The sequence below is a fragment of the Platichthys flesus genome, chromosome 16, assembly GCF_949316205.1.
Source record: "Platichthys flesus chromosome 16, fPlaFle2.1, whole genome shotgun sequence".
Classification (NCBI taxonomy): domain Eukaryota; kingdom Metazoa; phylum Chordata; class Actinopteri; order Pleuronectiformes; family Pleuronectidae; genus Platichthys; species Platichthys flesus.
Window position 1 is genome coordinate 5,658,696 of NC_084960.1, and position 18,398 is coordinate 5,677,093.

An 18,398-nucleotide genomic window follows, 5' to 3' on the forward strand; every position below is an offset into this window, starting at 1 on the left:
TCATACTGATAATGGTAAATTTGTCCAAATCAAATCATACAGTTTCATGAGGTACAAATCTGAAATATAACAACAATAAATATGGTCCTTAATTGTTTACTTTAAAGCTAAGCTAACTGTTTAATCAGCCTTACAATGTGATTTTAAAGTGTCTGAATTAATAAAAAAATGAAATCAAATTACATCATATTTTATAGTAAGCAGAGGTGATTCCCTGACATGTTGTCTCAGAGCTGATCTAGTAACACTGAGCAGCCTATTCTATTCTATTACCCCCAGTGACACCATCACTGAGGATTTTTATATTTGATTCTATGCAAACTCAGAGAGCTTCCTTGTTACTCAACTATAAAAACTTCCCAACAGACTGACAGGGGAGTTGACGGCACGTCAGATTCACCATTAACCATGTTTCCTGTAGCTGTGCTGCTGCTGTTGGCAGCTGGATCATGTGAGTCTCCCCGGATTTGTCGTAGAGTCACCACTTTTTATATTGTAGGACAACTTAATGATTTATGACAAAACATTCTTCTTTTAACAGATGTGAAGTGTGACACTTTGACGCAGCCAGCCTCTGTGACTGTGCAGCCAGGTCAAACTCTGACCATCAGCTGCCAGGTCTCTTATTCTCTCAGCAGCTACTACACAGCTTGGATCAGACAGCCTGCAGGAAAAGGACTGGAGTGGATTGGGATGAAGCATGGTGCAGGGCACGAATACTATAAAGATTCACTTAAGAACAAGTTCAGTATCGACGTAGACACTTCCAGCAAAACAGTGACTCTAAAGGGACAGAACGTGCAGCCTGGAGACACTGCTGTGTATTACTGTGCCAGAGACACACAATGATACAAACCATCAGCCGACCTGAACAAAAACCCCTCAGTGCCTGAACACTAGTTACACGAAGCCACCAGAGGAGGAGCCCAAAGACTACTGGTGATTTCACACCAGTTCACTGTTACTGTAAAGAGGAACTATTTATACCACTTGTAATAATCTGAATTCACAGTGTATATATATATATATATATATAAAAACACACACACACACACACACATAAATATATTTATATGAAACATTTCTTTCAGGTTTTAGCATTTCTCTTCCAGGAGGAGGAGTTAATGCTAAGACTGAGTCTTGACCTGCGGTTAAAGGGCCTGGAGACACACTGACCTGCACATATTCTGGGTTTAATGGTGATTGCTGGGACGCTTGGATCAGGCAGGCTGCTGAAAAAGGCCTAGAGTGGGTTGCTACTATCAATGATGGCAGTTGCAATATCTATTACATTCAGTCAGTCTGAGGCCGGTTCAGGTTGTCCAGAGACAACAGCTAAAAAGCAGGTGTATCTGCAGATGAACAGTCTGAAAACAGAAGATTTTGGTGTTTATTATTGTGCTAGAGAGAGTCACAGTGACTGGAGTTAGTTCATCAGCTGAACAAAATCCTACAGCATTTGTCTTTTACACATCTGATATTCCCTGATAATAAAAAAAACCTTAAGGTATGAATTACAAAAACAAAACTAAAAAGTGAAATGTGTCGGATAGTACATTATAGTCAGGCGGCTCAATGGTGAAGAAGAATGTCCCTGCCGGCCAACCAGGGCCTTTATATGCACATCATGCTAACCAGGTTTCTAAATGGGATTTGTCCTGCAGCAGAGGTGAACTGGAGAATCGCCCACGATGTCTTCCCTGTGAGAATAATCATCTCATCTCCAATTTTTGATTAAAACATGTGGAAACGTCACCTGTAACATCTCAAACGAGAAAATGTAATCGTTCCTCTGCCTTCTACAATCGAGGGATGGGAGGGCGACCTGCTAAAGTGGCCGTGAATAACATACTGTATGGCGCCACAACTGTTTCAGAACGTAACAACTATTGTTAGCCGCTGGAAATGCAAATAATGCAAATAATGAAAGGTCAAAGACCGACATGAGCATCAGTGAGCTGTTTCAACAGTGGAGAGACCACTGGGAGAAGCCATGTGGACCGTGCTGCGGGCTGGGGCATCCACACACCAGTGCATAACATCCCTAGAGCGGGCAGCAACCAGTCAGGAACACTGGTGGTGCAGCAGAAACAGAACAGTCTGACTGTCTTCCCCTGAAGAAACAGACAGTCAGAGAGTGACACGGCTGATTCTGTTTGTTATATCAACAGTTGTTCCCCTGAAGCAGTTAGCCCACCGTAAATGATGGTCTGGTAAAAAGAGGCTACAGCAGACTCACTTAATTTCCTGTCTGTCGACTGACCAACAGGCTGAATCATGAAAACTGGAGCTGCATACAGTCACGTATAGAAACAGAGAGTAGGTTCAACTAGCCATATACTGCTAACAAAGAGACTGTGCATTGATACCATTTCATTTGATCTATTTTAATTTGATTGAGATTTTTGTTACAGCAGGACTTCAGTATTTTACATGTTCCTCTGCTGTTGTGGTTTATGGGAAAAAAACAGTTTCAAGTTCCCTGTCAGACCTGTAGAGGGAGGTCTATGCAAACTCTTGCCTCCTTATAACACCGGTAAATGTCAGAACACACAGACCGGCTGATACACAACTTTAATCACCTGTCAAAGAACTACAGTGACTGTGAGAGAATGGAAAACACACTTGTCAGTGTTTTATTATTTGTAGTTACTGTTCATGGTGAGAAAATCAATCCTGTTTTACTTATTTTGTAACTTTTCTAACGTGTGGTTTACAGGTTTGCTAGATAATGTTCATCATTTGTTCACTTACAGGAGTTTGGAGTGAGATAAAACTGGACCAGTCTCCATCGCAGGTGAAAACACCTGGAGGGACGGTGAAGATGTCATGTGTCATATCTGGGTACTCCATGACTTCCTACAATATACACTGGATACGGCAGAGGCCGGGGGAAGCTTTGGAGTGGAACGGGTGGATGAACACAGGTTCAAACTCTGCCACCTATGGCAGCTCCTTTCAAAACCGTTTCATCATGACTGAGGATGTTTCCAGCAGCACTCAGTTCCTTCAGGTCGAGAGTCTGAAAGCAGAAGATGCTGCTGTTTACTACTGTGCTCGAGACCCACAGTGACTGAGGACAGTGGAGCTGCAGAACAAAAACCTCCACGGACCACAAGTAGCAATATGATCTCAGTAACATCTGTTTTCTCACAATCATTAAGTCCCTAACACACGTTACACACATTTTTACAGAAGTTTAAATATATATAGAACATCAAAATGAAGTGTAGTTCATTTTTTGTTGTTGACTTCATGACTTTGTTCCAAACAGTCAAAAGTCATAAATATGGCATTTGTCGTTCTACTCTAAATGCCAATTGATCCTGACCAAGTAGAAATCTAATCAACGAGTTCATGTTTCATTCTTTGTTGAACATGAAGAAGGCAGATGAAGATCTTTGCTTCTGAGTTTCATGATGACCTGACTGAAAAGGTCCTAAAGTCTGCTGCTGAGAATCTGTCTGAAGTACAGTTAGTATTATCTAGAAAGGTAAGAGTAGACTCGAAATGTCCCCTATTCAGCTCTGAGACTGATAAAGAAATAAAACATACACTCACACCTCCTCATGTCAAAAAAACATCACCACATATTTGTGATACAAAATCATCATCTAAAAGATCCATTCATTCATTTTCATCTTTTCCAAATGATCTCTTCAGCACTTGAGCATATCCATGGACATATTATACATCCAGGAATGTTTTCCAGCATGCACGAGCTTAAAGGCAGGGTCATCTCTTAGTAGTGAACTATAAAGTGAAATGTGAATATGTTAAAGTCCCTCTTGTAAAAACATGACAGACAGAGACTTTTTAAAACCAGGGTCACAATGAAGACCTTACAGTGAACAAACACAAAATCTATTTAATAAAACTATGTAGAAAATGTGACAGTTAATCTAATACGTTCATTTTACTACCACACAGTGTCAGTTTGTTCAGTGTACACTTACAAACGAAATTGCTTACAGTTAACTGTTTACTGTGAAAGCAAAGCTAATGGTTGAATCAGCCTTACAATGTGATTTCAACGTGCTAAAATTGAGTAAATAATAGGGCTTTAAAACACATCATATTTTATAGAAAGCAGAGGTGATTCCCTGTCATGTTTTCCCAGAGCTGATCTAATAACACTGAGCACCCTATTCTATTCTATTATCCCCAGTGACACCATCACTGATGATTCGTATATTTGATTCTATGCAAACTCAGAGACCTTCCTTGTTACTCAACTATAAAAACTTCCCAACAGACTGACAGGGGAGTTGACGGCACGTCAGATTCACCATTAACCATGTTTCCTGTAGCTGTGCTGCTGCTGTTGGCAGCTGGATCATGTGAGTCTCCCTGGATTTGTCATAGAGTCTCCACTTTTTCCTTTGCAGGACAACTTAATGATTTATGACAAAACATTCTTCTTTTAACAGATGTGAAGTGTGAAACTTTGACGCAGCCAGCCTCTGTGACTGTGCATCCAGGTCAAACTCTGACCATCAGCTGCCAGGTCTCTTATTCTGTTAGCAGCTACTACACAGCTTGGATCAGACAGCCTGCAGGAAAAGGACTGGAGTGGATTGGGAGAAAATATACAGGAGCTTCGTACTATAAAGATTCACTAAAGAACAAGTTCAATATGGAATTAGCCACTTCCAGCAATACAGTGACTCTAAAGGGACAGAACATGCAGCCTGGAGACACTGCTGTGTATTACTGTGCCAGAGACACACAATGATACAAACCATCAGCCGACCTGAACAAAAACCCCTCAGTGCCTGAACACTAGTTACATGAAGCCACCAGAGGAGGAGCCCAAAGACTACTGGTGATTTCAGACCAGTTCACTGTTACTGTAAAGAGGAATCAGTCAGTTTCATGAAGGTTTTATAACTGCAGGAACTCTTTTCATCAGTTGACTCATTCCTCCTGCGTAACTTGCCACCCAATTTATTGATTAATTCTCAAAAGTACTAACAACATATTTGGAACTCTGATTAACAATTAAAATAAATAACTACAACCAAAATTACCATATATATAGTTAGCAATGTTGAATGATAGAGTTCTGACAGTGTAGAGGTTGGCAAACTCAAACTCATGCAACATTCATTAAGGCAACATTTGTGAAAAACACAATTATTATGAAGATTATAAATTATGAATACACAAATAAAAAAGGTGTACTTACTATACAAATATGTGTTTGTGGGTAAGCATGCCTTTGTGTGTCGGTGTGAGTGAGTTTTCTTCCAAAATGGCAGGTGGCCCCTATGAGGGCAATAACCATCGCCCCTAGTATGTTTATGACATGTAGCGGGGGTCAGAGAGATGTGTGTGGTGATATGTGTCTGTGTGTGTGTTGGTGCCAAATTAAAGGAAGTTACTAGATGCATGCAGAACAAGACTGTGAAGAGAAAAACTAACATTAACTTCAATTATCGTCAAACCAAAATATCACAGCAACACAAATCAAACTAACAAACAACGCACGGAATCTAATAAACAATCTTTGCTTCATCTAGTATATTTATTAAGCCCAGTTATGTTACCCGTCCATGGAAAGGGAAAAAAAGGTTGATATGCAATTTGAAGTCCAGTGAAGTTGTCTTGCTGGGTTGTGGCTCCTGTTGTGGTTCTGCTGTACGATGCAGCTCTTGTGCTGTTTGAAGTTCTCAGGCAGGCTTATGCGTTGCTGCCTTTCAGAAGGTTTTAACAGTCTTCTCCAGTAGGCCTGCTTGAAGGTTGGTAGAGCTTGGATTGGGAGGAGGTTTCCTTGATGAGGTGACCTGCAAGCTGCACCTCTCCTCCATTGAATTTGAGCAGAAAGAAAGCTGGGCTCCTCTCGGAGAGTTGAGTGGAGTTGAAAGAGCAAGTGAGCTGGACACTGTCACTTGTCCTCTAGGAGGGCTGCATGGAAAAGGAGAGGCGGTGGTCTAGTGGCAGAAACTTGGACTATGGGCAGAGAAGGTTTCTGGTTTCGTCTCTGGTTCGACTCCACGGCGAGAAAACAAAAGACAAACCTGGATTGATCTGCCCAAAAATCCAAGAGGATTGTCCCTACCCTGTCTGGTGCCCCTGAGCAAGGCACCTTACTCCCCAAACATCTGCTCCCTGAGCGCCGTACATGGTCGCTCACTGCTCTGTGTGTCCTGCACCAGATGGGTTAAATGCAGAGGATAAATTTACCTACCATTGCATGAGTGTGTTGCGCATGTGTTTGGTATAAATAAACGTATCTTAGTCTTAATCTGGAAAGAGACAGAAGAGAGGGTGGACTTGGCATATAGTGGCCCTGTGACCTCATGGGTCATGTGGCCCAGAGTGACCAATAGTGGTTGAAACTTGTGTTCTCGGATGGTTTTGACATTTCTATTTGATGTTCACAAATACGCAGTCCAAACACAGAGGTGGAGACGAGGGAACTTGGCCTGTAGGTCAATGCTCAGTTTGAATTCCCCCCCCATCAGAACACAGACAAAACAATTATGACTTGATATTATACAAGGACGGCATTGCTAATAGAAATGGCCCTAGAATCTGTTTTCCCATTGATAATGTGATCATTACATTTTTGAAATGTCAAAACAATACAAATGTGCCTTAATTGTTTACTGTTAAAGCTAAACTAAAGATTTAATCAGCCTTATAATGTGATTTCAAAGTGCTAAAATTGAGTAAATAAATAAATCAAAACACATCATATTTTATAGTAAGCAGAGGTGATTCCCTGACATGTTTTCTCAGAGCTGATCTAAAAACACTGAGCAGCCTATTCTATTCTATTACCCCCACTGACACCATCACTGATGATTTGTATATTTGATTCTATGCAAACTCAGAGACCTTCCTTGTTACTCAACTATAAAAACTTCCCAACAGACTGACAGGGGAGTTGACGGCACGTCAGATTCACCATTAACCATGTTTCCTGTAGCTGTGCTGCTGCTGTTGGCAGCTGGATCATGTGAGTCTCCCTGGATTTGTCATAGAGTCACCACTTTTTCTTTTGCAGGACAATGTAATGATTTATGGCAAAACATTCTTCTTTTAACAGATGTGAAGTGTGAAACTTTGACGCAGCCAGCCTCTGTGACTGTGCAGCCAGGTCAAACTCTGACCATCAGCTGCCAGGTCTCTTATTCCATCAGCAGCTGGTACACAGCTTGGATCAGACAGCCTGCAGGAAAAGGACTGGAGTGGATTGGAATGGAACGTAGTGGATCAACCAAATACTATAAAGATTCACTAAAGAACAAGTTCAATATGGAATTAGCCACTTCCAGCAACACAGTGACTCTAAAGGGGCAGAACATGCAGCCTGGAGACACTGCTGTGTATTACTGTGCCAGAGACACACAATGATACAAACCATCAGCCGACCTGAACAAAAACCCCTCAGTGCCTGAACAGTAGTTACATGAAGTCACCAGAGGAGGAGCCCAAAGACTACTGCTGATTTCAGACCAGTTCACTGTTACTGTAAAGAGGAATCAGTCCGTTAAATGAAGGTTTTATAACTGCAGCTCAATAGGGTTGAAATTTGGTGACTGAGCTGGCCACTCCATTACAGACAGCTTACCAGTTGCCTGCTTCTTCCCTAAATAGTTCTTGCATTATTTGCAGGTGTGCGTTGGGTCATTTTCCTGTTGTAGGAGGAAATTGGCTCCAATCAAGCTCTGTCCACAGGGTATGGCATGGCTTTTCAAAATGGAGTGATAGCCTTCCTTAATTAAAATCCCTTTTACCTTGTACAAATCTCCCACTCTACCAGCACCAAAGCAGCCCCAGACCATCACATGACCTCCACCATGCTGGACAGATGGCGTCAGGCAGTCTTCCAGTATCTTTTCACCTGTTCTGCGTCTCACAAATGTTCTTCTGTTTGATCCATACACCTCAAACTTTGAATCGTCTGTCCATAACACTTTTTTCCAATCTTCCTCTGTCCACTGTCTGTATTCTTTTGCCCATATCAATCTTTTCTTTTTATTGGCCAGTCTAAGATATGGATTTTTTTTCTTTACCACTCTGCCTAGAAGGCCAGCATCCTGGAGTCGCCTCTTCACTGTAGATGTTGACACTGGCGTTTTGCGGGTACCATTTCAAGAAGCTGCCAGTTGAGGACTTGTGAGGCGTCTATTTCTCAAACTAGAGACTCTTATATACTTGTCTTCTTCCTGAGTCGTGCACCTGGACCTCCCACTTGTCTTTTCTGTGTTTCTGATTAATTTAATATTATTTTCAATGAAAAAAACAGTGCTTTTCTTTGAAAAATACAGAAATTTCGAAGTGACCCCAAACTTTTGAACGGTAGTGTATAAATATATATATGGATGTAATTTTGTGTTTTATATTCATGTATCAAACTGAAATTTTTTAATATATTTTTATGAATTATTTTGTAACTAACATCAGAATATAATGAAGAAAAAGTTAAATCGAGTAAAATAAGAAATGAGATAAAATCCCTTCAGTTGATCGATACAGTTTCATCGTTGTGAGGAGGAGTCAATGTAAATCATGAGCTCCTCCTTCTGTATTAATCTCCCTTCAATCTGATGACAAACCAAACCACCAACCAGACGTTCAACAAACGACCATGATGACTTTAACTAAATTTTTCACATTTCTGCTGCTGTCAGCCATTTCTGATGAATTCCAAACCTCTGCACTCTTCCTTTTTGTCGTCCAGGCTCATGTTCGGCTCTGTTCTATAACCAAACTGATTTTCTCCTCAGGTGTTTGCAGTCAGACTCTGACTGAATCTGAACCGGCGGTGAAGCGGCCCGGAGAATCCCACAAACTGACGTGTACATATGCAGGGATATCTGATGACTCAGCTCATATCAGCTGGATCAGACAAGCTGAAGGAAAAGGCCTGGAGGGGGTTGCCTTCATTTCTGCTCCGTCAGGCAGCTCTAAATATTATTCAGCATCTGTCAAGAATCGCTTCACAATTTCCAGAAACAACGACATGGACCAGGTGTATCTGCACATGAGCAGCCTGACGACTGAAGACTCTGCTGTTTATTATTGTGCTCGAGAGCCACAGTAACACAGGAAGCCACAGAGCTGTACACAAAGCATTGCATCTGTTCCTCTGTCACTCATTGAGTGTTTAAATATCCTCCTCTTCCAACACTGAAAATCGTTGAAGCCTCCCCCCCCCCCCCCACACATGTCCTAAGCTACAATAAAAAGTATCATTATCTAAAAAAATACCTCCAATTTAAATTTCAAACAGATAAGAAAACACTGACTACATTTGGGATTTATGAATTTGATACTGCTTTTTAAACTAAGCTTAGGATTGAACAGTTTTATTCAACATTATGATCTGAAGAAAAGATGGTTGCTGAGTCAATACAACAAAATAAATACGAAGAAAAAAAGGTACCTAAAGTATGAGTTTTTCTTTGACTTGATCAGATTGAGAGATATGTGTAAACCATGGCTTACAGATAAAATAATAAAAAATGACTAAATAAACGTGTTAAAATTGAGTAAATAATGAAATCAAAATACATAATATTTTATAGAAAGCAGAGGTGATTCCCGTTCATGTTTTCCCAGAGCTGATCTAATAACACTGAACAGCCTATTCTATTCTATTACCCCCAGTGACACCATCACTGATGATTTGTATATTTGATTCTATGCAAACTCAGAGACCTTCCTTGTTACTCAACTATAAAAACTTCCCAACAGACTGACAGGGGAGTTGACGGCACGTCAGATTCACCATTAACCATGTTTCCTGTAGCTGTGCTGCTGCTGTTGGCAGCTGGATCATGTGAGTCTCCCTGGATTTGTCATAGAGTCACAACTTTTCTTTTGCAGGACAACTTAATGACTTATGACAAAACATTCTTCTTTTAACAGATGTGAAGTGTGAAACTTTGACGCAGCCAGCCTCTGTGACTGTGCAGCCAGGTCAACCTCTGACCATCAGCTGCCAGGTCTCTTATTCTCTTGGCAGCTACTGGACAGCTTGGATCAGACAGCCTGCAGGAAAAGGACTGGAGTGGATTGGAAGTGGTGCTGGATCGACCACATACTATAAAGATTCACTAAAGAACAAGTTCAGTATCGAATTAGCCACTTCCAGCAAAACAGTGACTCTAAAGGGACAGAACGTGCAGCCTGGAGACACTGCTGTGTATTACTGTGCCAGAGACACACAATGATACAAACCATCAGTCGACCTGAACAAAAACCCCTCAGTGCCTGAACACTAGTTACATGAAGCCACCAGAGGAGGAGCCCAAAGACTACTGCTGATTTCAGACCAGTTCAGCGTTACTGTAAAGAGGAATCAGTCCTTTTCATGAAGGTTTTATAACTGCAGGAACTCTTTTCATCAGTTCACTCATTCCTCCTGCATAACATGTCAAGAAATCACCCACCTTGATCAAGAGCAGCAGAATCTCCACGTCTTAAAACCATGAATGTTGCAGAACTTGATCAAATCATGAAAATTAGCTTTTGCCAACAAATTATCCCCGTTCTGCACACACTTAATTCTATTCTATAAGTTATGGCGTCAAGATGTGAAAAGTTTTTGGAATGACGATAAACAGTACATTCTAATGACAAGAACATTTTATTTTTATATGATATAAGTTGCTACAATAACATGAAAAACATATTTTATAACATTCAGGTGTTCAAGTCTTTATGATACACATGTTTTTCTTTTTCTGGTGTGGCAGCCAATAACTTCTATGCATTCTGACTCATGCTAGAGAGTCATGTATGGAATTGTTGCAGGGGTGAGTCATAAAAGTTGCAGATAAGTCAGCATTAATAAGGAAGAATATATCAGCCTCCAACATTGCTCTAAACGGTCAGAGATAATTAAACTCCTTCATTTGGTGAAGAACCTCCGTCTCAACCCAAACAATGAATTTGTTGTTTTCTAGCAAAGAATCAAAGCCTCAGAGTTAAAGTTGCTGACCGTCATCACATTTGCAATCCTTCCCAGAACACATGCAGGTCACAATCTGATGAAGCGAACAGAACCATTCCATCTGCAAATAGCAAAGAGGAAGTTCTGAGTCTCCCAATCTGGACACAGTCCTCCCCCTGGCTGCATCTTGAACTCATGTTTTGATTTTTTATTTATTAAGCCTCGGAAAACACATTGAGGAATAAGACCCTCATTTACAATGTTGCCGAGTGTACAATGAAGAGTTAATACATTGAAATAAAAAAAAAAGAAAAGAATTAAATAAATATGCAAATATATAAACATACAGTAATACAAGGGAAAAGATAATAAACAATCATTTTTCACGATTCAATAAAACACTATGGTTAAGTCAACTAACAGTTACAATCACTGCAGGAGAAGTCAGTTGTACACTGAGATAAGATTCGGGAATTCCCTTAATGAAATAAATGAGCACAACTTTAAAGATTTTTGGACCTCATCCCCCTAGCTGCATCTGGAACTCATGTGAATTACAAACAGGGCTGGTGAAGAGGGACCTTGACCTTTAGGTCAATGCTCAGTTTGAGTTCCTCCCAGAACACAGAAGACACAATTATCACTTCATATTATACAAGGACGGGATTTATTGTAGCAATGGGCCCTATAATCTGTATTCCCATTGATAATGGTCAACTTGTCCCAATCAAATAATCATCACATTTTACCAGGTACAAATGTGATATGTCAAAACAATACATATTTGCCTTAAATGCTTACTTTAAAAGCTAAATTCACGGTTTAATCAGCCTCACAATGTGATCTCAACGTGTCTGAATTTAGTAAAACATGAAATCAAATACATCACAGATTATAGTAAGCAGAGATGATTCCCTGACATTTTTTCCAGAGCTGATGTTATAACACTGAGCAGCCTATTCTATTATATTACCCCCAGTGACACCATCACTGATTATTTGTGTATTTGATTCTATGCAAACTCAGAGACCTTCCTTGTTACTCAACTATAAAAACTTCCCAACAGACTGACAGGGGAGTTGACGGCACGTCAGATTCACCATTAACCATGTTTCCTGTAGCTGTGCTGCTGCTGTTGGCAGCTGGATCATGTGAGTCTCCCTGGATTTGTCATAGAGTCACCACTTTTTCTTTTGCAGGACAACTTAATGATTTATGACAAAACATTCTTCTTTTAACAGATGTGAAGTGTGAAACTTTGACGCAGCCAGCCTCTGTGACTGTGCAGCCAGGTCAAACTCTGACCATCATCTGCCAGGTCTCTTATTCTCTCACCAGCTACACAGCTTGGATCAGACAGCCTGCAGGAAAAGGACTGGAGTGGATTGGAATGAAAGATAGTCATGGGACCACATACTTTAAAGATTCACTAAAGCACAAGTTCAGTATTGAATTAGCCTCTTCCAGCAAAACAGTGACTCTTAAGGGACAGAACGTGCAGCCTGGAGACACTGCTGTGTATTACTGTGCCAGAGACACACAATGATACAAACCATCAGCCGACCTGAACAAAAACCCCTCAGTGCCTGAACACTAGTTACATGAAGCCACCAGAGGAGGAGCCCAAAGACTACTGGTGATTTCAGACCAGTTCACTGTTACTGTAAAGAGGAATCAGTCAGTTTCATGAAGGTTTTATAACTGCAGGAACTGTTTTCATCAGTTCACTCATTCCTCCTGCATAACATGTCAAGAAATCACCCACCTTGCTCAAGAGCAGCAGAATATACACAACTTAAAACAAAGAATGTTGCAGAGCTTGATCAAATCATCTAAATTTAGCTTTATCCATCCATTTATCCCCTTTCTGCGCACACTTAAATTCTATTCTATAAAAAATGGCATCAAGATGTGAAACGTTTTTACAATTTTAGACGATAGACAGAACATTCTAATGACAAGAATAGTTCCATGTCATCTGATGAAAATTGCTACAATAACATGAAAAACATATTTTTATAACATTAAACTATTCAAGTCTTTATGATACATGTGTTTTTCTTTTTCTGGGATGACAGCTAAACACTTCAATGCATTCTGACACATGCTAGAGAGTCCTGTATGGAAATGTTGCAGGAGTGAGTCCTGAAAGTTGCAAATAAGTCAGCAGTTGATGAGGAAAAGTTATTTCAGCCTCCAACATTGCTCTAAACGGTCAGTCTACTGCTGAATTGTACCTTACTCATCAGCAAGACCCAGAGATAATAAAACTCCTTCATTTTGTGAAGAATCTCCATCCCAAACCAAATAATTTATCCGTTGTTTTCTAGCAGAGAGCCATGTCCTCAGATTTGAAGGTGCTTTCCGTCATCCCATTTGCAATCCATCCCAGAACACATGCAGGTCACAATCTGATGAAGCAAACAGAACCACATCATCTGAAAATAGCAAAGAGGAAGTTCTGAGTCCCCCAAACTGGACACAGTCCTCCCCCTGGCTGCATCCTGAACTCATGTGAATCACAAACAGGGCTGGTGAAGAGGAACCTTGGACTGTAGGTCAATGCTCAGTTTGAGTTCCTCCCCAGAACACAGGAGACACAATTATCACTTAATATTATACCAGGACGGGATTGCTCATAGCAATGGCCCTAAAATCTGTATTCCCATCGATAAAGGTAAATTTGTCCAAATCAAATGATAGCATTTCATCTGGTAGTGGAGAGCGGGATAATGTCAGACATCGGGTAATGTGAGATACCCCCTGTATTTAGGCAACAGAACACATTTGTGGTCATTTGATCATTATGTTTTCAAGCCCCTCCCATTTCCCCCTTGCTACGAAGGAGAAGTTGGTGCTGGTGCTGTGGAAAGTATGTTTTTTGCATGTAAAAGTAAATTTTCTTGCTTTGAACTTATTCAACTGTTTTGTCAAAACAAATAGAATGAGGTAGAAAAACTTATATCATACATGTTGGTGAACTTCGAACATATAAATCCATGTGATTGATGCTAGCTGAAGATGAGCCTGAATTGCTAAGAGATGTTGTTTTTTCTAAAATGGTGGCTGTGGGGTAAAATGGGACAAATGCTGTGAAGCACCATGAAGCACAAGCTAAGTTTAGTCTTAAACATATTTTAGTGTTATATTACATTATATATGTTTTATTTCTAATGTCATAAACATTGTAGAAAAGCCATCATGCCAAGAAACTATACACCAGGAAGACAACCTGGGGCCAAACACCCCTCGCAGAGATGGAGAGTGCAGCCGCTGAGGTCATGCAAGAAAAGAAGTCCTTAAGAAAAGCTGGAAGTGATAGAAATATTGATAAGACAACCCTCAAAAGATTCATAATGAAAAAAGAGAAGTGGGAAGTAAAATCAGTAGCCTGGGGTGCAGTAGCTGAGGTAAAGAGAATATTCACAGATGAGATGGAGGAGGAGCTTGCCAAACACTTGAAACAACTAGCTGACCAGTTCCATGGCCTTGCTCCAGTTAAGTGCCGTGACTTGGCATTTGAATACGCAGAGAAAAACAATATCCCTGTCCCTGCCAATTGGACAGAGAAACAATGTGCAGGTAAGCTAGGGTGTGCAAGAGATCACATGAATCATAATAATCATAAATGTGCTTAATTGACCAATCGACATGATTCTGTTACTAGTCCGATAATAGTGGTTGTCAATCTAGCTGTCGGGATTTTAACTATTACAGCATGTGTTGTTATGGTAGTTTAAAGTTGAAAAAGTAAGTGGACCACTTTACCCCGTAGCTGGGGTAAAGTGGGAAACAAGACCACTATTTCTAAAACAATCATATTTTCACTGCCCTTTGTCCTGAAGACATTCTGATCTTTTCCATTGCTAGAAAACATCCTGAATTAATGGGAAATGTGTCAATTTTACTGATATATCATTTTAGCTCGCCTAGAGGGGAGCAAATGTAAAAAATGTCCAACATTACCCCGCTCTCCCCTAAAAATGTGATATGTCACAATACTACATATGCACCTTAATTATGTATTGTGAAAGCAAAGCTAAGGGTTTAATCAGCCTTAGAATGGGATTTCAAAGTGTTAAAATTGAATAAAATAATGAGATCGAATTACATCATATTTTAAAGTAAGCAGAGGTCATTCCCTGTCATGTTTTACCAGAGCTGATCTAATAACACTGAGCAGTCTATTCTATTCTATTACCCCCAGTGACACCATCACTGATGATTCGCATATATGATTCTATGCAAACTCAGAGACCTTCCTTGTTACTCAACTATAAAAACTTCCCAACAGACTGACAGGGGAGTTGACGGCACGTCAGATTCACCATTAACCATGTTTCCTGTAGCTGTGCTGCTGCTGTTGGCAGCTGGATCATGTGAGTCTCCCTGGATTTGTCATAGAGTCACCACTTTTTTCTTTTGCAGGACAACTTAATGATTTATGACAAAACATTCTTCTTTTAACAGATGTGAAGTGTGAAACTTTGACGCAGCCAGCCTCTGTGACTGTGCAGCCAGGTCAACCTCTGACCATCAGCTGCCAGGTCTCTTATTCTATCACCAGCTACTGGACACATTGGATCAGACAGCCTGCAGGAAAAGGACTGGAGTGGATTGGAATGGGACGTGATGGACAGAGCAAATACTATAAAGATTCACTAAAGAACAAGTTCAGTATCGAATTAGACACTTCCAGCAAAACAGTGACTCTAAAGGGACAGAACGTGCAGCCTGGAGACACTGCTGTGTATTACTGTGCCAGAGACACACAATGATACAAACCATCAGCCGACCTGAACAAAAACCCCTCAGTGCCTGAACACTAGTTACATGAAGCCACCAGAGGAGGAGCCCAAAGACTACTGGTGATTTCAGACCAGTTCCCTGTTACTGTAAAGAGCAATCAAACATAAGTCATAACGTCATTTAACAGCAACTGTTAACACCACTTTTAATACTCCGACATCAAAGTGACTGACTTGTCAGTGTGTATGATTTGACTCTATGATAAACGTTAAAAAATATACAAGAAATTGTGATTCTGATGGCCTCAAAATACATTTGTTATGCTGAGATCTTTTTTTACAAAACTGATATCAAAGTTAATAAAGATAAAAAAGTTTCAGTGATTTTTGAGAAGAAAAAAATATTTACTTTCATTTTAAACAACAGACACAATATCATGTGTTCAGTACCAGTCAAAAGTTTGGACACACCTTCTCATTCAATGGTTTCTCCTCATTTTTCTTTATTTCTACATTGCAGATTAATATTGAAGTGATCAAAACTATGAAGGAACACATACAGAATAATATGGTGAACAAAAAAGTATTAAACAAACCAGAATATGTATTATATTTTAGATTCCTCAAAGTAGCCAACTTTTGCTTTGATGACAGCTTTGCTCACTCTTGGCCTTTTTTCAACCAGCTTCATGAGGTAGTCACCTGGAATGGTTTTCAATTAACAGGTTTGCCTTGTCAAGAGTTCCTTTGTGGAATTTCTTGCCTTCTTAATGTCTTTGAGACCATCAGATGTGTTGTACAAAGGCAGGATTGGTGCACATGTTCTATACAGTGAAAAGGCCTATTCAGCTACAGTTCTAATCCATATTATGGTTAGAAAAACTCAACTAACTAAGAAAAATGACACTCCATCATGACATTAATACAGGAAGGTCAGTATAGCCGGAACATTTCAAGAACTGTGTATGTATCTTCAAGTCCGGTTGCGAAAACCATCATTCTGTATGATGAAACTGGCTCTCATGAGGATCGCCCCAGGACGGGAAGATAAAGAACTATTCCTGTTGTTGAGGATACGTTCATTAGAGTTACAAGCCTCAGAAACTGCAAATTAACAACACCACAGATCTGAGGCAATATAAATGCTTCACAGAGTTCAAGTAGCAGACACATCTCAACATCAGCTGTCCAGGGGAAACTGCGTGAATCAGGCCTTCATGGTCAAATCGCGGCAAAGAAGCCACTACTGAGGAAGAACAACAAGAAGAACCGACTTGTTTGGGCCAAGAAACACAAGGAATGGACATTAAACCAGTGGAAATCTTTACTTTGTTCTGATGACTAAAAATTTGATATTTTTGTTTCCAACCACCATGTCTTTGTAAGACGCACAAAAGTTGAGCGGATGGTCTCTACGTCTGTGGTTCCCACCTTGAAACATGGAGCTGGAGGTGGGATGATGTGGGGGGGATTTGCTGGTGATAATGTTGGAGATTAACTCCAAATTCAAGGCATAATTAACCAGTATGGCTACCACAGCATTCTGCAACAACATGGCATACCATCTGGTTTGCTCTTAATGGGACCAGCATTTGCATTTCAACAGGACAATGACCCCAAACACATCACAGGCTATGAAAGGCTCATGCGACCAAGAAGGAGAGTGATGGAGTGCTGCGTCAGAGGACCTGGCCTCCACAACCAACCGACCTAAACGTTAATGAGATGATCTGGGTTGAGTTGGACCACAGAGTGAAGGCAAAGCAGCCAACAAGTGCTCAGCACCTCTGGGACCACATCAAGAATGTTGGAGAAGCATTCCAAGTGACTCCCTCATGAAGCTGATTAAGAGAATCCAAGTGTGTGCAAAGCTGTGATCGAAGCAGAAGGTGACTACTCTGAAGAATCTAAAATATAAAACATATTCTGTTTTTTTGAGCATTTGTGTTTGATTACCACATAATTCCACATGTGTTCATTCATAGTTTGGATGTCTTCAATAATAATCTGCAATGTAGAAAGAAATAAAAATAAAGAAAAACCATTGAATGAGAAGGAGTGTCCAAACTTTTGATTGGACCTGTATATCATATTTTAAAGAAAGCAGAGGTGATTCCCCATCATGTTTTCCTAGAGCTGATCTAATGACACTGAGCTGCCTATTCTATTCTATTACCCCCAGTGACACAATCACTGATGATTTGTATATTTGATTCTATGCAAACTCAGAGACCTTCCTTTTTACTCAACTATAAAAACTTCCCAACAGACTGACAGGGGAGTTGACGGCACGTCAGATTCACCATTAACCATGTTTCCTGTAGCTGTGCTGCTGCTGTTGGCAGCTGGATCATGTGAGTCTCCCTGGATTTGTCATAGAGTCACCACTTTTTCTTTTGCAGGAAAACTTCATGATTTATGACAAAACATTCTTCTTTTAACAGATGTGAAGTGTGAAACTTTGACGCAGCCAGCCTCTGTGACTGTGCAGCCAGGTCAAACTCTGACCATCAGCTGCCAGGTCTCTTATTCTCTTGGCTACTACACAGCTTGGATCAGACAGCCTGCAGGAAAAGGACTGGAGTGGATTGGAATGAAACATACATCAGCTTCATACTATAAAGATTCATTAAAGAACAAGTTCAGTATTGAATTAGCCACTTCCAGCAACACAGTGACTCTAAAGGGACAGAACATGCAGCCTGGAGACACTGCTGTGTATTACTGTGCCAGAGACACAC

General features: G+C 40.4%; 4 gene segments (V, D, J or C); all 4 read left to right on the plus strand.

Annotated features, from left to right (window-relative positions):
- Positions 1 to 387: 387 nt before the first annotated feature.
- On the plus strand, positions 388 to 923 carry LOC133971174 (immunoglobulin heavy variable 4-38-2-like). The segment is given in 2 exon segments: positions 388 to 451; positions 542 to 923. Coding segments are annotated over 2 exon segments (351 nt in total).
- A 1,020-nt stretch (positions 924 to 1,943) lies between these two features.
- LOC133970952 (immunoglobulin heavy variable 7-4-1-like) lies at positions 1,944 to 3,073 on the plus strand. The segment is given in 2 exon segments: positions 1,944 to 1,953; positions 2,757 to 3,073. Coding segments are annotated over 2 exon segments (327 nt in total).
- A 6,659-nt stretch (positions 3,074 to 9,732) lies between these two features.
- Positions 9,733 to 10,229, plus strand: LOC133970646 (immunoglobulin heavy variable 3-23-like). The segment is given in 2 exon segments: positions 9,733 to 9,793; positions 9,883 to 10,229. Coding segments are annotated over 2 exon segments (348 nt in total).
- A 4,999-nt stretch (positions 10,230 to 15,228) lies between these two features.
- Positions 15,229 to 15,702, plus strand: LOC133970643 (immunoglobulin heavy variable 3-30-3-like). The segment is given in 2 exon segments: positions 15,229 to 15,288; positions 15,380 to 15,702. Coding segments are annotated over 2 exon segments (351 nt in total).
- Positions 15,703 to 18,398: the final 2,696 nt, after the last annotated feature.